The sequence below is a fragment of the Somniosus microcephalus genome, chromosome 16 (genome assembly GCF_052327205.1).
Source record: "Somniosus microcephalus isolate GS21.2 chromosome 16, FLI_Smic_1.0, whole genome shotgun sequence".
NCBI lineage: Eukaryota > Metazoa > Chordata > Chondrichthyes > Squaliformes > Somniosidae > Somniosus > Somniosus microcephalus.
The window spans coordinates 22056892-22077527 of record NC_141002.1 but is presented as its reverse complement, the minus strand read 5'-3'; the positions used below and the strand labels follow the sequence as shown (position 1 = coordinate 22077527).

The 20636-nt window shown below is 46.2% G+C and overlaps 1 protein-coding gene across 6 annotated transcripts in view; it reads right to left on the bottom strand.

Moving 5' to 3' along the window:
* Window positions 1–20636, bottom strand: part of cntn1b (contactin 1b) — a 1036112-nt gene that overhangs the window by 549669 nt on the left and 465807 nt on the right. For all 6 annotated transcript variants that reach the window (XM_086008675.1, XM_086008680.1, XM_086008681.1 and 3 more), the window contains 4 exons: window positions 17037–17170; window positions 16507–16636; window positions 14847–14997; window positions 6744–6871 (listed from right to left, as the gene is read on the bottom strand). In XM_086008675.1, coding sequence (XP_085864801.1) covers window positions 6744–6871; window positions 14847–14997; window positions 16507–16636; window positions 17037–17170 — 543 coding nt within the window. The remainder of the gene's footprint in view (window positions 1–6743; window positions 6872–14846; window positions 14998–16506; window positions 16637–17036; window positions 17171–20636) is intronic.

Sequence of the window (20636 nt, the reverse complement as noted above, 5' to 3'; positions counted from 1 at the left end):
GACAAGGAGGACCAGGCAGGTAGTGCAGGAGTCCCCGGAGTGCATCTCACTCTCTAACCAACTGGTGAGGGTGATGGTTTCTCTGGGGAGTACAGCACCACAGCACCACGGGTGGCTCAGCTGTACAGGGCGGGAGGAGGAAGGTCGGGAAAGCAGTAGTGATAGGAGATTCGATAGTTAGGGGAATAGACAGGCGTTTCTGCGGCTGCAGACGTGATTCCAGGATGGTATATTTTCTCCCTGCTGCCAGGGTCAAGGATGTCACTGAGCGGCTGCAGGACATTCTGAGGGGGGAGGGTGAACAGCCAGAGATCGTAGTCCATATCGGTACCAACGACATAGGTAGAAAGAGGGATGAGGTCCTGCAAGCAGATTTTAGGGAGCTAGGAAAGAGATTAAAAAGCAGGACCTCAAAGGTAGTAATCTCCGGATTACTCCCGATGCCACGAGCTAGTGAGTGTAGAAATAGGAGGATAAAGCAGATGAATGCGTGGCTGGAGACATGGTGCAGGATGGAGGGCTTTAGATTCCTGGGGCATTGGGGCTGGTTCTGGGGGAGGTAGGACCTGTACAGGCCGGACGGGTTGCACCTCAACAGGGCCGGGACCAATGTCCTCGCGGTGGCTGGGGGTGGGGGTGGTGAGTTTGCTAGTGCTGTTGGGGAGGGTTTGAACTAATTGGGCAGGGGGATAGGCACCAGGATGTAGCATTAGAAAGGAGAAACGAGGTGCACAAAGGATTGGGGGAGACAGATAGCACTAGGGTATTAGCTGGGATCAGACTAAGAGAGAATACAAAAAGGTCTAGGATAGGTTTACCGTGCATGTGGGTAAATGCACCAAGTGTGGTAAATAAGGTTGGTGAGCTGCAGACACAAATAGCCACATGGGATTATGATGTTGTGGCAATAACGGAGACCTGGCTCAAAAAAGGGCAGGATTGGGTACTAAATATTCCTGGATATAGGGGGTTCAGGAAAGGCAGGGAAGGAAAAAAAGGAGGTAGGGTGGCAGTATTTGTCTAAGGAGAATATTACAGTACTGGAGAGAGAGGATGACCTGGAGGGGTCAAGGACAGAATCGATTTGGTTAGAGTTAAGAAACAATAGAGGTACCGTCACACTACTAGATGTATTCTGTAGGCCACCAGCTAGTGGGCAAGATAATGAGGAGCAAATTTACAACGAAATTACAGAGAGGTGCAAGAACTATAGAGTAGTGTTAATGGGGGACTTCAACTATCCTAATATAGACTGGGATAGTAAAAGTGTAAAGGAAAGAGAGAGGAAAGAATTTCTGAAGTTCTTCTTCTTCTTATCGTGTCCACGGCCAGTCTCTACATAGCCCAGCCAGGATTGGACACATTTTTGCACCTTGTTGTTGAATTCGGCAAGATTTGCAACAGTGCAGGGTTCCTCTAACGATGGGCATTGCAGGAGATGTTGCATAGTCTGTGCCTTAGTTCCACATTCACAAGTTGTCGGGCTGGTTGAATATCCCCATTTGCTTAGTGACGCCTTTGAGCAACCTACACCGGTCCTAAGTCTGTTAAGGCACTTCCAGATTGCCCAGTTGCAATTAGCTCCTGGGGGAAGGCTTTCATCAGGTAAAATTTCCATCACTGGGGGTTGTTCAAGACTGGCGAGCCGGTCTTTCCAAAAGGCGATGCGGGCTTCAGAGGAGGTTGATTGTAATGGAACAACACTGTTCATGAAGCTCTTCCTTGACTTTAGGCGGCTGGGTGTAGGTGTATGACAATGCAGAGGGTGCCTCTCATCTGATGTTTGACGGAGTCGCTTTCTTGCTGGCTACCGTTCTTCTTATATCAGGGGGAGCGATACTCGCCAGGATATATAGGCTGTTGGTGTTTGTTGGTTTTAAGCAACCTGTGATAAATCAGCAGCTTGCATTCAGAACGGCATCCATCTTCTTGGCATGAGTAGACCTTTCCCATGCAGGGCAGGTGTATTCGGCAGTGGAATCGCAAAGAGCAAGTGCACTGGTTCACAATGTTTTCGGGCTTGCTCCCCATCTTGTGTTAGTGAGCTTATTCAGGATGTTGTTTCGTGCGCTCACTTTTGCCTTTGTCTTCTCGATGTGGTTCTTGAAGGTGAGGCATCGGTCAAGGGTGACTCCTAAGTAGATAGGGTGCTCGCAATGCGTCAGTGTTGCTCCACACCAGGTTACTTTCAGCTGGCATTTGGCTTCACGGTTTCTGAGGTGGAATGCACAAACTTGCGTCTTTGATGGGTTTGCGCGAAGGTGGTTTTCTTCATAGTAGGATTTTAGTCCCTCCAAAGCCTCAGAAAGCGTTTTCTCCACGGTGTTAAAATCAGTGCTTTGGGCAGTGACACATAAGTCATCAGCATATATAAAACGGCGTGTGACACCGTCTATAGGTTGGTCATTCGTGTAGATGTTGTACAGCAGCAGTGCAAGCACGCTTCCCTGAGGAAGACCATTCTTCTGAATACGCCACCTGCTGCGCTTCCCACCTAGTTCAACATAGAACCGGCGATTCTGAAGCATGCTTTCTAAAGTGTGTTCAGGGGAACTTACTTGATCAGTACGTTTCCGCCCAACAAGGAAGGCGGCATTGCTGGATCTGGTACTGGGGAATGAGGTGAGTCAAGTGGAGCAAGTGTCAGTAGGGGAACATTTAGGGAACAGTGATCATAGTATCATAAGATTTAGATTAGCTATGGAAAAGGACAAGGAGCAATCTAGAGTAAAAATACTTAATTGGAGGAAGACCAATTTCAGTAGGTTGAGAACGGAGCTGGCCCAGGTAAATTGGAATCAAAGATTGGCAGGCAAAACTGTAATCGAACAATGGGCTGCCTTTAACGAGGAGATGGTTCGGGTACAGTTGAGGTACATTCCCACAACAGGGAAAGATAGGGCAACCAAAGTCAGAGCTCCCTGGATGGCAACAGAGATAGAGAGTAAGATGAAGCAGAAAAAGTGAGCGTATGACAGATGTCAGGTTGAGAATACAAGTGAGAACCAGGCTGAATATAGAAAGTTCAGAGGGGAAGTGAAAAAGGAAATAAGAGGGGCAAAGAGAGAGTATGAGAATAGATTGGCATGTAACAAAAAAGTGAATCCAAAGGTCTTCTATAGGCATATAAATAGTAAACGAGTAGTAAGAGGAGGGGTGGGGACCGATTAGTGACCAATATGGAGACCTACGCATGGAGGCAGAGGGCATGGCGGAGGTACTAAATGAGTACTTTGCATCAGTCTTTACCAAGGAGGAAGATGCTGCCAAAGTAATAGTGAAAGAGGAAGTAGTTGAGATGCTGGATAGGATAAAAATTGATAAAGGGGAGGTATTTAAAGTACGTAAGTCACCAGGACTGGATGGGATGCATCCTGGAATGCTGAGGGAAGTAAAGGTGGAAATTGCAGAGGTACTGGCTATAATATTCCAATCCTCCTTAGATACAGGGGTGGTGCCAGAGGACTGGAGAATTGTAACTGTTACACCCTTGTTTAAAACCCAAGTTTCAGTGTCACCTATTCATTACTTCCCGATTGATCTCACCTTCTTTCCTGCCCTACAACCCTCTGAGATCTCTGCGTTCTTCCAACTCTTGCCTCTTGTGCATCCCCGCTTCCTTTGCTCCACCATTGGCGGCCATGCCTTCAGCCGCCAAGGCCCTAAACTCTGGAATTCCTCCCTAAACCTCTCCACCCCTCTCTCCTCCTTTAAGACCCTCTTTAAACCTGCCTCTCTGACCAAGCATTTGGCTACTTGCCCGAATGTCTCCTTCTTTAGCTCATGTCAATTTATGTCTGATTGCGCTCTACTGCATTAAAGGCACTATATAAATGTAAGTTGTTGTGGTGGTGACGGTGGTACTGGAAAACTGCTTGGCCAGCAGGCAGCGAAGCCCAGTGTGACGACAAGCGCAACATCTGAATGCAGCGGCTACCAGTGACATGTTTGGAGGTTTTATCCATAGCTTCAGTGTAACATTTCTCTCCTCGAGTTATGCTTACTACTTGATGTGACTGCGCATCTTTCCATGGCTGCTGCAGGCTCTTTGAATCACACTGTATGCACCTTGCTGTGCAGTAAAAGGTTTGCAAGAGAAAAACTTACTTCATCGTCTCAAAATTCCCACGGTCATGGCCTTGGATTTTTTCATTTACACTTATTTACACTTCAGGAGCTATGGCAGACTGTCATTTTCTCCTAAGTGTCTGACAGCAGTTACTGCACAGATCACTACGATGGCTTTAATTTGATTAATAAAAACTGAATGCTGGAAATCTGATCTAAAACCACAAAGTGCTCCAAACAGACAGCAGGTCAGTCAGTTTCTTTTAAAAAAAATTAATTCTCAGGATATGGGCATCGCTGGCTGGGTCAGCATTGATTTCCCATCCCTAGTCACTGAGAAGGTGGTGGTGGTGGCGGGCCTTCTTTTTGAACTGCTGCAACCGAGGTTCGATACAACTGAGTGGCTTGTCAGGCCACTTCAGAATGCAGTTAAGAGTCAACCACGTTGGTGTGGGACTGGAGTCACATATAGGCCAGTGTGTGTAATTTAAAACCAACTTTCTAATTGTGAAACCTAGGTAAAAGGACAAAGTCCAGAACCATGAATGGAAAGAGTAGGAGAAAAGAGGAGGTAAAACAAGTCATGGTGGTTTGGTGCCCCAACTATAGCAGGTACCTTAGTGTCATTTCCAGGCCTTGGCATGTGGATTGTCAATATAAACACTCCTATCTTTGCTCTTGTGGTTCACCTCAAACCCTTCATTGGATTGTTGCTTATTAATCACCCCAAGGTCTCCAGGAGTTTCAAGATATTTCTACTCTGGTTTGATTTTGTGTTGGAGTTATGTATCAGAAAGTAGCAGATTGCCAAGATTTTTCATGAACCATAGGGTTGTGTCGGTCTACCCGTTCAGTTTGTAACTAGCTCAAGGGGATCTTGTAAATGATGCAGTAGTATTTTGCAAACTATCAGACAAGGCTTTTTCAGGGAAAGATAGCCAGCAACATTCAGGAAATGGAAGGGAGGGAGGAACTTAAGAAAATTATAATCACCAGGGAAGTGGTACTGAGCAAATTGTTGGAGCTGCGGGCTGACAAGTCCTGATGGACTTCATCCTAGGGTCTTAAAAGAAGTGGCTAGTGAGATAGTTGGTTTTAATTTTCCAAAATTCCCTAGATTCGGGGAAGGTTCCATTAGATTGGAAAATAGCGAATGTAACTAATTTATTCAAAAAGGGGGGTAGACAGAAAGCAGGAAACTACAGGCCAGTTAGCTTAACATCTGTCATAGGGAAGATGTTAGAAGCTATTATTAAAGATGTTATAGCAGGGCATTTAGAAAAGTTCAAAGTAATCAGGCAGAGTCAACATGGTTTTGTGCAAGGGAAATCATGTTTAACCAATTTATTGGAGTTCTTTGAGGAAGTAACATGTGCTGTGGATAAAGGGGAACCGGTGGATGTACTGTACTTAGATTTCCAGAAGGCATTTGATAAGGTGCCACATCAAAGGTTATTGCGGAAAATAAAAGCTCATGGTGTAGGGGGTAACATATTGGCATGGATAGAAGATTGGCTGGCTAACAGGAAACAGAGAGCAGGCATAAATGGGTCATTTTCTGATTGGCAAGATGTAACGAGTGGTGTGCCACAGGGATCAGTGCTGGGGGCTCAACTTTTTACAATTTATATAAATGACTTGGATGAAGGGACCGAAGGTATGGTTGCTAAATTTGCTGATGACACAAAGATAGGTAGGAAAGTAAATTGTGAAGAGGACACAAGGAGGCTACAAAGGGATATAGATAAGTTAAGTGAGTGGGCAAAGATCTGGCAAATGGAGTATAATGTGGGAAAATGTGATGTTGTCCATTTTGGCAGGAAGAATAAAAAAGCATATTATCTAAATGGTGAGAGATTGCAGAGCTCTGAGATGCAGAGGGATCTGGGTGTCCTAGTGCATGAATCACAAAAGGTTACCATGCAGGTACAGCAAGTAATTAGGAAAGCTAATAGAATGTTATCGTTTATTGCGAGGGGAATTGAATACAAAAGTAGGGATGTTATGCTTCAGTTATACAGGGCATTGGTGAGACCACATCTGGAGTACTGTGTACAATATTGGTCTCCTTATTTAAGGAAGGATGTAAATGCGTTGGAAGCAGTTCAGAGAAGGTTTACTAGACTAATACCTGGAATGGCCGGGTTGTCTTTTGAGGAAAGGTTGGACAGGCTAGGCTTGTATCCGCTGGAGTTTAGAAGAGTAAGAGGTGACTTGATTGAAACATATAAGATCCTGAGGGGTGGATGTGGAGAGGATGTTTCCTCTTGTGGGAGAATCTAGAACTAGGGGCCACTGTTTAAAAATAAGGGGTCGCCCATTTAAGACAGAGATGAGAAGAAATTTTTTCTCAAGAGGGTCGTGAGTCTTTGGCACTCTCTTCCTCAGAGGGCGGTGGAAGCAGAGTCTTTGAATATTTTTAAGACAGAGGTAGATAGATTCTTGGTAAGTAAGGGGGTGAAAAGTTATTGGGGGTAGGCGTGAATGTGGAGTAATCGGATCAGCCATGATCTTATTGAATGGCGGAGCAGGCTCGAAGGGCCGAGTGGCCTACTCCTGCTCCTAATTCGTATGTTCGTAACATTTTTTTTAAAGAGGTTGGAAGTGTTCAGTTGAAAATGCCAATACATGGAGGACGTGCAATGGGTTGTGTGGCAAAGCTTTGGCCCCCCTACCTGTCACTGAAAGAGTGCCGGTGCTGTTTGCTTTTCCTCTGTTGTTCTCTGCAAAACAGGTGTAGCTGCCCTCGTCAGCCTTAGTCACACCTCGAATCTCCAGTGTGCCGTTGTACCAAATGGACATTCTACGAAAAATGTAGAGAACGTAGCAAAATTACAAACATAAAATTACATAGAATTTATAGCACAGAAACAGGCCATTCGGACCAACAGGTCTATGCCGGGTTTATGCTCCACACGAGCCTCCTCCCATTCTACTTCATCTAACCCCATCGACATATTCTTCATTCCTTTCTCCCTCATGTACTTATCTAGCTTCCCCTTAAATGCATCAATTAGGAAAAAAACAATCATCATCAAGCATCCGTTTGGGAGAATGAATTAACAAATTGACCTGATCTGTGGCTTTTTTAGGATTGAGTCATTTTTACATGAAACCTATTCCAGCACAGTAAAATTAGGTTTATTTAGGGTGATGACATGATTCTATGCTAGCGTCACTTCCAGGCCTTGGGGTTTGGATGTCAATATAAACTATGCAGGCTGCAGTGCCACAATGTTGTTTTATGAATGGCGTCCCTCCCCCTTTCTTTCCACCAGTTTTCTCCCCTCCCTCTTTCCTGAAAGCAGATACTCCTCGTCTCAGAGAAACCTCATCAATGTAGGCCCGGTGTGCAAATAGAAAAGCAAATTTTGTACTTGGCGGCCGTGCCCATGAGTTACTACTACATTCGTATGACGGGAAAAGCTTATTATGGGATGTCTAGCTTGGCTATCCATTCGATGGCCTCCCGAGATGCCGAGTGGAGAAATGAGCCCATGAGCCAATGGGTGCCAGCGACTTCACCTCTCTCTGCTAGAATGCAGTGCTTTCTGACCGCTCGCTCCCCAGTTGAGGGCTGGGTTTCAACAGAACCCGCTGCTCCACCTCAATTCAAAGAGGGACAAGCTTAACAAGAGGGAATCTCAAAGCTTCATGTGCCATCTTCACCAACTTGTTAAGAGTTAGGAGCATCGTAGGAGCAAGGATGGTTAGAGTAGCCTGGCATCAGGAGCCCGTGTTCAGCCGGGATTGTGAGATGCATCAGCTTGGCTTGTGCCTGGTTAATGCATTTTATAACAGAGTTGACTGATCTCTGCAATCATTGGTAGCCTTTAGTAAACAATTCCAGTTCACATAAAAATCAGTCCCATTCACTAGAACCGGCAAGACCAGCAGCTTAAAACAGATTTACAACAGAGAACTCATACCCATTCTTATTCCAAACTATAGGTCAGGCCTTATTTTTGCTGAGTGAGCTCGGATTTTTTATTTTACACGCACACACATGCACAGTTCACCTCCATGGCATTGCTTACTGGAAGTCACAGGACATGGAATTTTGTAAGGAAGTGGATGCGTGTGGTGTTGCGCGTGGTGAATCGGAGAGAGTGCAGAGATGGACAATATAACACACAATATATATTGTAAATAAAAATAGAAAATGCTGGAAACACTCAGCAGGTCAGGCAGCATCCGTGGAGAGAGAAAAACAGTTAACGTTTCAGGTAGATGAAGAGTCATTTCAGATTTCCAGCATCCGTAGTATTTTGCTACAGAATATATATTATCAAAGACACTAACTAATGCATGATGACTGAGTAAAAGTATATTTTGATTGCACAGTATTGTCACTGGATTTTCAGATTGTAATTCCGTGAATATATAAACTGTTTCCATGGAAACTATCATTCCGTTGCTTATTATGGTATTTTTTTTTCTGATGAGAGGATGCTGCGAGACGGCTCGGACAATAGGCCTCATGCAGGACGCCATGGTCGGCTCAAACAAGAGGCTGTCCAGGCTTAGAGATAGAGATAGAGATGGGTGGCATTTTTTGGGAGGTCAGCAGGCGCGTTTGGTGGCGGGTTGGGTGGAGACATTTTTTTTTCCACAGCGGGTCGGGAACCCGCTGTCAACCCGCCACCACGCGACTTTCCCAGATGTCGGGTCTGTCAACGTTAAACAGACCCGACACACAGCGGCAGGGGAGGCAATTTAGGTCATTATGAACTTGTTAAGAGCCACTTGAAAAGTATTTTGAGCTCACCTTTAAATTTTCGAGGTCGCCCACGGGTTCCACGCTGTTCGGGAGTTGTGACACCATGAAATTATCTCTTTATTTGACAGCTGCAAATGTGCTATAAAAGCTCCCATCTCACAGCTGTCTACTTTCCAAGCTCAGAAGCTGTTGCTTACTGCATTTGGAAGACAGATTGAGCTTTATGCAGGTTCTAAGTGTTTGGAGTAAACTCTCTATCCAGTGTCACCTCATTGGAGCAGCCTCTCTCCCCATTGACAGATCGCTTCTGTCAGCTCTACTTCACTAGCCATCTATTACATCAGCATCGGTGCTGTTAAAACTATCTCACCTTGGTCCTCAGAATCCCACCACGATCAGCCCCAACACCAGCAGCACCAACAACAACACCAACTTTCTCTGCAATCAACTAATTCTGCACAAGACACAGGGCATCAGCACCCGACCACATTGCTGCCCAGGAGGCCAGGGATGGCCTCACCATGGCCAGATTTACTTCACTTGACGCTGTACACCCTGGCTGGCGCATGATGCGCCAGGTTGGCACCACCCCACACCAACACCATAAAGCATCCCTACAATGCCCAAGCCATTCCTTTCACACTCATCACCATTGCGGGAGGTACCATTATGTCTCACCATTCACTGCAACTCACTAAGCCACTTCCAAAGGTGCACACAAATCTGTCCAAGAATGCAAAGTGTTTAAAATAAGGATTTTAATGTTTGACACCACATTAACATAAATTTCACATGAACATTGGCTAAAACACATAAGTGCCAACCCTGGTGTGTTGTTAGTTGGTATGCTTGCAGTAGGATGAGGGTGAGTGTGAGGGGTGGCTAGTGAGATGGGGACGTGATAATGTAGATAGAGAGGGATGGGTGGAGGTGCAAGGTAAGTTGGTGTGAGTAAAGATGTGCAGGAGTAGGGTAGGGAAGGCAGAGTGAGGGGGATGTGATGAGTGGCACAGCAGGATGAGGTTGAGTGTGGCTTTGCGGTAACGTTTCGTGATCGACTGAGAAAGGTTTGCGCCAATGCAGCCTGGTCCTCCTGATGACATCCCTGCTTGTGTCCTCCTGTGCAATGTGCAACCAGGCTGCATTGATCTCCTGGGGAGGCCTCTTCCGCCCAGTGGAAGTGAAGGGGACCTCCCTGTGTGCTGTTACTCCCTCGATAAGCATATGGAGGTTGTCATGGGAGAGGCTGGGTGCAGCCGTGCACCTCTGTGCAGTGCTTGTCAGTGTTTGCAGCACCTCAATGCTGTAGAACACTGACAGCACAACTGTCAAAATCAATTTGCGCATGGTCCCTTTAAGGAAACCGGCTGATGACACGTCATCAAGTGACGTCATCAGACCCGCTTCCTTCAATTGGCCTGCAAGCGAGCTGGGCGGGCTTAACAAGCCCAATCAATGTAAAAATAATTCTACACAGCGGGCTGAAGCCATCAGCGAGGTCGGGATTGGCCACCGACCCCGGCCATACCGGGCCTGCCGAGGTAGGGAAAATCATGGCCAGAGAGACAGATGGAGAGAGAGAGAGAGAGAGAGATAGAGACAGAGTGAGAGAGAGGAAGAGACAGAGATAAACACAGAGAGAGACAGAGAGACAGTGAGAGAGACAGAGAGAGGGACAGAGAGAGAGAGTGAGTGAGTGAGAGAGAGGGAGAGAGTAAGATAGAGAGAGGGAGACAGAAAGATAGATAGAGGGGAGAGAAAAAAGAGAGATATAGAGAAATAAAGCGAAAAGAGAGAAGGAGAGAAAGAGGCAGGTATAGCGGGAGAGAGAGGTACAGAGAGAAGTAGAGATAGAAAGTGAAGTAGAGAGGCAGAGAAGTAGAGCAATAGAGAGAAGTCACCTCATGTGGCCTCGCTACTCACACGGTAGCTATCACTGATAAAGCAATCTCTGATCATTTCCTTATATCGCTCTCTACCCATATACCCCTTCCCCTCCCAACCCCACAACTTTCTGTGTCCACCCCGGAAAAAACTCTCCCTCAAGTCCCTTACCACTGCACTTTCAAACTCCAAATGATCTAGCCTTTGGCCTACAATTCTTCCTGACATTTCTGCAGCTACTGATTTGCTAAATCACATCGTCAGAACCATCTCTGATGCCCTTGTCCCCATTAAATCATTACACTCTCTCACTGGTATACACCTCGTCTCCGCTCTCTTAAATCCAAGGGATGCAAATTTGAACGTCTTTGGCGGACAACTAGTTTCACCATCCATCACCAGATATGGCTGGGTTACATAAAGCATTATCGGGTCCTGTTCGACATCGCTAAAGCTACCCACTGCTCTAAGATCATCCGGGAAGACAAAGATAACACCAGGCTTCTCTTCCTCACCACGAACCGTCTTAGACCACCCTCCCCTGCCTCCTCCTCCCCTCCTCCCTCACCTCCAAAAATAGCCCTCATCAATGCCTTTGCTACCTCTAGACTTGACTACTCCAGTGCTCTCCTGGCCGGCCTCCCTAGTTCTACCCTCCATAAACTTGAGATCATCCAAAACTCTGCTGCCCCTGTCCTAGCTCGCACCAAGTCCCGTTCACCCATCTCCCCTGTGCTCGCTGACCTACATTGGCTCCCCGTTAAGCAACGCCTCAATTTTAAAATTCTCATCCTGGTTTTCAAATCCCTCCATGGCCTCACCCCTCCCTATATCTGTAATCTCCTCCAGACCTACAATCCCCCGAGATATCTGCGCTCTGCCAATTCTGGCCTCTTGAGCATCCCTGATTATAATCTCTCCACTATTGGTGACCGTGCCTTCTGTTGCCCAAGTCCTAAGCTCTGGAATTCCCTTCCTAAACCCCTCTGCCTCTCTACCCTCCTTTAAGACGCTCCTTAAAACCTACCTCTTTGACCAAGCTTTTGGTCATCTGCCCTGATATCTCATGCGGCTCGGTCAAATTTTGTTTTGATAACGCTCCTGTGAAGTGCCTTGGGACGTTTTACTACTTTAAAGGTGCTATATAAATATAAGTTGTTGTTGTTGTAGTAAAGAGAGATAGAAAGAAAAAAGATTGAGATGCGAACAGAGAGTGAGGTAGACACAAAGAGAGTGAGTGAGTGAGATAGTGAGAGATTGAGGATTCAGAGAGAAAGAGAGAGAACCAGAGAGAGAGAGAGACAGAGAGAGAGAGAGACAGAGAGAGAGAGAAAGCAGATGTGCAGGCAGGGAGAGTGCAAACTAGGGTCATATGTTAGAATCGGCCAATGAGAGGCAAGTAGAGGAAGCAGGTGCAGAACAGAGGTAGGAGGCAGCTTGAGAGTACCAGAGTTATACGTTAGAATCAGCCAATTGGAGAAAAATAATGGGAATTTGCATAAACTAGAATAAATTTGGGTATGATTATGTGTCACACAGAGTGTTACAGAGAATTGTTACAGTAAGCGCACAATTATAGGTTCTCTTAGTTTATTATCAGCACTATCAATCTTTTTAACAAACTCAACAGAGCATGGAGTTAAGTTGTGGCCCAGTGCCTGCAGTCCTTCACGTGTTAAGTCCTTTAGCTCCACGGGGAGGCGGTGAATAAAGGGCAGCGTCACAGAGGAAGGAGGTAAAGACAGAGACAATCGTACACTGCCACAGCGAAACTAGATCCCTTGGCTGTGGGAAATATGAACCAAAGCTGCCTTGATTTTCTTTGCTAAGTGGGTTTGTAATGTGCAGGACTCCCTGTTTGTTAAAGGTGATGTAACTGAGTCAGCCTTTCAGAGGAATTGGCACTGACGCTATAGCTGCAGCCCATCACCGGCAGGAAGGGCTCTGATGTTAATGCCGGAGGTGGGGGGCGGATGTGGTGGCTGGAAGACGCCGCATCAGATGAGAGTCTTATGAATAGACAATGATCATGTCAGCGCTGCAGCAACACATAATTGGCGTGACTCAGTGGTGTCGATCAAAGTCAAATTAACATGTTTGTTTCGACAAAACTGGACACACATTATTTATGTGAAGCTAAACAGTATTTTCTATTCTATCAAAAGAAACCATAGGGCTATCCAACTACTAGGTCGGGTCAGGACTGTGATTACTACTTGTATATAACCACAGTGTCCACAGAACATGAAGAATCGATGTGTTTCCTAGCAACTGACGTCAATCTACAAAAACGTTGGTGGTCATGCAGTTGATAGGAGCATCGCACTAAAGCTCTTGAGTACACATGGCTTTCCCGGATAGAAAAGCGGAAGAAGATACACAGAGAAATATTCAAAAGCAGCACTTCAGAACCCAGTACACAGCCGACAGGGTGGTCCACAACCCTGGGGTCTAGTTGCCTTTCTTCCGCCATATTCCCGGGCCACGGGAGCCTTCTGCTCTTCGTTAGCTTTTCCATGTTCCCTCCCCCTCTGCTATTCTGCTGTAACCATTTACACCTCCTTTGGACTCATCTTTTGTTTCTATACATCTCTTATTATCACCTCCGTTTGCCTTGCGCCATCATCACTGTGGTCATTTAATCACTGCTGCCCTCCACCCTATCCCAGACCTCTCCTCCCCTCCCCTCCCCTCCTTTTCCCTGGCTCAGTATTTGGTTAAATGCTGTGCATCTCGAACACCTTCCAGTTCTGATGAAAGGTCATTGACCTGAAACATTAACTCTGTTTCTCTCTCTACAGATGCTGACCTGCTGAGTGTTTAAAACATTCTCTGTTTTTTACTTCAGAATCCAGGTCTGGTCTACTTTGCCCCATTGTCCTGTCACTGTCTCCCATTCACATTCCAAGGAGCTCCTCTCTATTTTGGAGCTGTTTTACTCGCTTGCCGTCTAGTTCACATTTTTCCGCAGCTTGACTGAAATGACCATCGCAGATCAACCAACATTTTTCAGCTGCGTCCAGCTTTCCAATCCAAGCACAGGCTGCTGGGGTTTAACATTCGTCACCTCAACCTGACTGCACTTTGAGTATTGTGTGCAGTTTTGGTCGCCTTATGAGGAAGGATGTTCTTGCCATGGAAGGAGTTCAGCAAAGATTCACCAGGCTGATACCTGGGATGGCAGGAATGACGTATGAGGAGAGATTGTGTCGATTGGGCTTATACTCACTGGAGTTTAGAAGATTGAGAGGGGATCTCATCGAAACCTATAAAATTCTGTGAGGCCTGGACAGACTAGATGCTGGAAGGATGTTCCCGATGGTCGGGGAGTCCAGAACCAGGGGTCATAGTCTAAGGATAAGGGGTAGGACATTTAGGACTGAAATGAGGAGGAATTTCTTCACCCAAAGAGTGGTGAACCTGTGGAATTCTCTGCCACAGAGGGCGGTGGAGGCCAGTTCATTAAATATATTCAAGAAAGAGTTGGATATATTTCTTAAGGCTAAAGGGATCAAGGGATATGGGGAGAAAGCAGGGACAGGGTACTGAATTTGGATGATCAGCCATGATCTCATTAAATGGCGGAGCAGGCTCGAAGGGCCGAATGGCCTACTCCTGCTCCTATCTTCTATGTTTCTATGTAACCTGCCATTCCATTCTCCCACCTCCTTCTTGATTTGCTTATCCCGATAAACAGTATCTTGTGCCTGCCAGGCCAAGATATTTCTCCCATTAAAACGAATGGACAGACTATCGCAGGTTGCTGAGCAGAAAACCCCGGTCCGGGTCGCGAACCGAAATGTTAACTTTGGGGTCGAAGTTCGTCTTGGACGGTAGTGCTAAGCAGGTGTTATCGCATCCGTCATGTGGTATACGTCCCACTTGATATTCAATTCTATTGAAGTCAATGGAACTGGTGCCAGATACAATACCACTCTTTCTGCTCTGCCGCCCAAGACCCCTCATCTTTTCGGTTGCTGTGTATTTCCAGCGCTCGCCATTTCTAATTCAAAAGATTGGTTAAAGTACAACTGCTAAAGTTGAGAAGATCACAAGCTGCCCAGTTTAGCTGAATTACGCGCCAAAAATGTTGCCCACGCCTTGCCGAGACAGAGACCTAGATGTCACATGACATCTCGTTCATCACATTTGGAAGTGGATCCATTTTACTGACCTTGAATTATTCTTGAGGAGCTCAGTGCCCTTACTCCACGAGAAGGTTGGCTTGGGAGCAGCCTTGGGTTGGCAATCGATTATCGCTTTGCCTCCCCTGGCCCCCAACAGCTTCTTCTTTACCAGGTTCAGCCTAAAGTCTGGTGCCAAAGCTAAAGAAAAACACGGAACAGGATTAGAAAACCAGAACCATTGCGAATTAAAAGAAAGCTTTTTCTTTGCAAAACCATTTTTTCCTTGCTCCGATTTTACTTTCCCTCCAAATACCCTTGAGTTTGCTTTTTTTTTTAAATCGCAGGCAACGAGGGGAGTGCAGACCAGAAATCACAGGGTGACACTGCCCCACCCTGTGAACTGAACTTGAGAAACAGGAGTAGGCCATTCAGCCCCTCGAGCCTGCTCCACCATTCATTTAGATCATGACTGATCGGCACCTCAACTCCATTTACCCGCCTTAGCTCCATATCCCTTGGATAGCCTTACATAGAATCATACAGCACAGGAGGCCATTCAGCCCATCGTGCCTGTACCGACTCTTTTAAAGAACTATCCAATTAGTCCCATAACCCCACTCTTTCCCCATAGCCTTGCAAACTTTTCCTTTTCAAGTATATATCCAATTTCCATTTGAAAATACTACTGAATCCACTTCCACCGCCCTTTCAGGCAGTGCATTCCAGATCATAACAACTCACTGATTAAAGAGATTTCTCCTCATCTCCCCCTCTGGTTCTTTTGTCAATAATCTTAAGTCTGTGTCCTCTGGTTACCGACCCTCCTGCCACTGGAAACGGTTTCTCCCTATCTACTCTATCAAAGCCCCTCATCACCCCATGCCATACTTGGAGTACTGCGTACAATTCTGGTCACCATATCCCTTGGATATAGAGGCACTGGAGAGGATGCAAAAAAGATTTACAAGGATGATACCAGAAATGCGAGGGTATGGATGAACAGGCTGGGTCTCTTTTCTCTTGAAAAGAGAAGGCTGAGGGGTGACCTAATAGAGGTCTTTAAAATTATGAAAGGTTTTGATAGAGTGGATACAGAGAGAATGTTTCCACTTGTGGGGAAGAGCAAAACTAGAGGCCATCAATATAAGATAGTCACCAAGAAATCAAATAGGGAATTCAGAAGAAACTTCTTTACCCAGAGAGTGGTGAGAATGTGGAACTCGCTACCACAGGGAGTGGTTGAAGTGAATAGTATTGATGCATTTAAGGGGAGGCTAGATAACCACATGAGGGAGAAGGGAATAGAGGCTGACAGTGTTAGATGAGGAAAGACGGGAGGAGGCTTGAGTGGAGCATAAATGCCAGCATGAACTGGTTGGGCCGAATGGCCTGTTTCTGTGCTGTATATCCTATGTAATTTTGAACACCTCTATTAAATCTCCCCTTAACTTTCTCTGCTCTAAGGAGAACAACCCCAGCTTCTCCAGTCTCTCCACATAACTGAAGTCTCTCATCCCTGGTACCATTCTAGTAAATCTCCTCTGCACCCTTTCTAAAGCCTTGACATCCTTCCTAAAGTGCGGTGCCCAGAGTTGGACACAGTACTCCAGCTGGGGCCTAACCAGTGATTTACAATGTTTTAGCATAACCTAACAAATATTAAAATTTGTACTGAACTCCGTGCTGTACTTTTTGCAGAATACTAACCCAAAACTTTCAACTCAGCGTTGGAATACAGTGATCCGTGTTTGTTCTCCGTCAGACACTGGTACATTCCGGAATCGTCTAGGGTCAGTCGGGAAATTCGCAGCTCCCCTCTAGTTACTCGGAATCGGCCCTAGACACAGTTAAAACAAACACATTGCTGAAAAACGGAACTTTGCAACATTTAATCTAAAACTTCACAGAGCTTTTGATTATTCTTAGCAATGCACTGAAGAGCTTATCACTTTCACGCCAAGGACCTGGAGAAAGAAAGAGGCAAATATTTATACTTGCAAAAAATCCTAAATCGTTGGCTATGTGCTTGGGACATTCTTACAGACTAAACATGAGGGAAAGGACTTCTCTAGAACTGCAACAGAGATAGAGAAACATAAACACACCACTTCTATTCGACAGCAGGCACAGAGATTCACAGACATCTTCATTTCTCATCTTTCTATTGTGTACAAGGGGAGCGTGCAGCAGCTGCAACCGCTGAGCCCCACTGCGAGAATGCAAGCACAGGTTCGTACCCCATACACCGGCTCTCCGTTCCGGAACCATCTGTAGGTGGGCTGGGGTTTGCCTCCTGCTTCACAGGGCCAGATTAGGTCACTCTCGATGTCGTGCACGGTGTCATTGATTGCCTGGATCCAGTAAGGATGAGCTGGAAAGAGAGAGGCAACAAGTTAAAAACGATGGTCGAGTGGCATTGAATTATTTCACTTTCACAAAAATATCTATCACATTGAAAAAGGAAAACAAAATAAAATGACACTGTACTGGGTTGTTGTCAATATATATATTAATTCTCTGCTATTCTGCTGCAACCAAGTACATATCTTCTGGACCCATCTTTTGTTTCTTTACTTTTCCCATTATCACCCGCTTTTGCCTTGCACCATCATTATTTTTGTCCTTTAATCACTCAGACCCTCTATGCGATCACAGATCTCTCTCCCCTTTGTTCTATCCTCAGCTCTGCACTGGCTTATAAACTGTTAAATCTCTAACTTCATCCGGTTCTGATGAAAGATTATTGATCTGAAACGTTAACTCGGTTTCTCTCTCCACAGATACTGCTGAGTATTTCCAGCATTTTCTGTTTTTATTTCAGATTTCCAGCATCCGCAGTATTTTGCTTCTGTATAGATTAATTCTGACTGGTTCTTTGCTTTGCTTCCTGAGGTGTAACTGAGACCATGTGAGCAGAACACAACATTCAGTGCCAAAGAACCCTTCAATCATTCAAGAGAGAGCTAGGTGCTGTTACCGGGGGGAAAGATCTTCGAGGGACAACTGTGGGAGGCTAAGCAAAATGACCTCCCTCATCTGTACCTGTGGTATCTTGAGGTGGCCATAGATGGAGACGGACACCAGTTAACTCCGTAACATGGTTTAATCAACACTTGCACATAAAAGCTTCTGCCATGAGGCAGCAAAAACAAAGAGTACCACAGTACAGATCAGACTTAACTCAGGAGACCAATTGCCACAGCACCACCTGGTGGATCAGGTTACTCATAACCTCCCAGGTTACTACACTCCTCCCCCCTTAAGATTGCCGTATGCAATTCTTAAACAATAACCCTTACTAGGTACTACGTTTTAATTAACCAGTATGCTCTAACCATGGTTAACCCCTGACTAATTTAACAGGTTTGTATAAGTCTTTCTGGTTGCTTGCGAATCCTTTGTGAACGTCTTAATTCCACTTGTGGTGGATTCTCAGATTCATTCGCACTTGAGATTGGAGTAGTCTCTGATGTTGGTTTTACTCTGTCCCGCTGTGGCCTGGCAGTACCAGTGTCCACTGGCACCTTATAAGCCGTGCTGGGTCCTGGAACAGCCTCCTCTACTGCCCTTTGTTCCATCTGAGGCAGTTCCCCCTGCTGCTGGCTGAAAAGCTGATCCACATGTCGACAAACCCCTCGACCATCCCCTAGTAACACGGAGTACGACACAGGTCCTGTAATGTCCTGGATTAGTCCTGGTATCCATTTAGGTCCATAACCGAAGTTCCGGGTGTACACAGAGTCCCCTATGGCGAAATGGCGAGCTTTAGTATGTTTATCATGGTACGCTTTTTGTTTTGTTTGTTTTGTCTCAACCTTGCTTTTGAGATCTGGGTGTATCAGGTCTAACATGCACCGCAACTTTCTCCCCATCATCAACTCAGCCGGAGAAAGCCCCGTGGTAGCTTGGGTTGTTATACGATAACTAAACAAGGCTCTATTGAGCTTGGTCTCCAGGGTGTCACCTGAGCTCTTCCTCATGAGCTCCTTAAAAGTCTGCACGGCTCGCTCGGCTAACCCATTTGAGGCTGGGTGATATGGAGCCAAGGTGACATGTGTGATTCCATTCCTTACCATGAATTCTTTGCTCCCTTCACTAACAAAACACTGTGCATTGTCGGATACAATCATTTCTGGAATACCATGTGTGCTGAAGCTGTTCCTGAGACAATTCAGTGTGACATCAGTTGTTGCAGAGCTCACTGGATAAACGTCGATCCACTTTGAGTGAGCGTCAACCAGCACCAAAAACATTTTTCCCATAAAAGGTCCCGCATAGTCTATGTGAATTCTCCTCCAGGGTTTGCTGGGCCACTCCCAGGGATGGAGTGGTGTCCCGGCAGGTGCTTTCCTCTGTTCCTGACATATAGTGCATGACTTTACCTTTGACTCAATTTCAGCATCCAAGTTAGGCCACCACAGGTAGCTCCTAGCCAGTCCTTTCATTCTAGTCATTCCTGGGTGCGATTGATGCAACTGTTCCATCAAAGTAGAGCGTCCCTGCTCTAGGACTATGATGCGTGCTCCCCATAGCACACATCCATCTTGGACACTGAGCTCATGCTGTCTCTGTCTGTACGGCGCGAACTCCGGTCCCTCACGGTGATCTGGCCAGCCTTTCAACACATACTCACGGACCCTTGACAGAACGGGGTCCTTGGCTGTCCAGCCCTGGATTTGCGCTGAAGTCATCAGGGGACTGATCTCCTGATCCAGCATCAGGACATGCTCCTCAGGGGAAGTACTGCGAGGAGATTTTGAGAGGGGCAGGCGGCTGAGAGCATCCGCGTTCCCGTTTTCCTTGCCGGCTCTGTACGTGATCACATATTCATAGGCTCTTAGTATTACTGCCCATCTCATTATTCTCTGTGATGCCATTTGAGGCACCGCTTTCATCTCATTCAGTAAGCTAATAAGAGGCTTGTGGTCAGTACTGATTACAAACTTCCTCCCACATATGTACTTATGGAATTTCTTTACTCCAAATATAATGGCCAACCCCTCTTTATCAAGCTGTGAATAGTTCTTTTCCGCAGCTGTGAGCGTGCGTGAAACAAACCCGATGGGCCTTTCTGCTCCATCTGGCATGCGGTGGGCCAACACTGCCCCCACTCCATAGGGTGATGCGTCGCAGGACATTATCAGCTCCTTCTTCTCGTCGTAATGAACTAACACCCTGCTGGACTGAAGTAGCTCCTTTGACTGCTGAAACGCTTTCGCTTGCTCTGGCCCCCAACACCATGGCTCCTCCTTTCTCAGCAGTTTGTGCAGGGGTGCCAGCAGCATCGATAAGTTTGGAAGAAACCGGTTATAATAATTCAGGAGCCCTAGATAGGCTTTCAGTTCAGTCACTGAGGTGGGTGCAGGTGCATCCTGCACTGCCCGCACTTTCCCTGGTAATAGATGTAGGCCTGTGGCATCCACCCGATGTCCCAGGAATGTAACTTCCTTCTCCATGAAACTACACTTACTCAGTTTCAGGCGTAGTCCCGCCTCTTCCAGCCGCTGTAGCACTTTGTCCAGTGTTTTTAAGTGATCCTGATCGTCACTTCCTGTTAGCAGAATCTCATCTAAGTACACGGCCACCTTTGGAATGCCCTGCAGAATGCCCTCCATAGTCCGTTGGAATATTGCTGGGCTAGAACTGACACCAAATGGTAACCTGGCATACGTGAACAGCCCCTTATGCGTGTTCACCGTGACAAACTTTTTTGATTCTTCATCTAGCAATATCTGCTGATACGCATGACTCATGTCCAGTTTGCTGAATCTTTCTCCCCCAGCGAGCGATGTTAACATGTCCTCCATTCTCGGAATGGGGTACTGTTCCAGTGATGA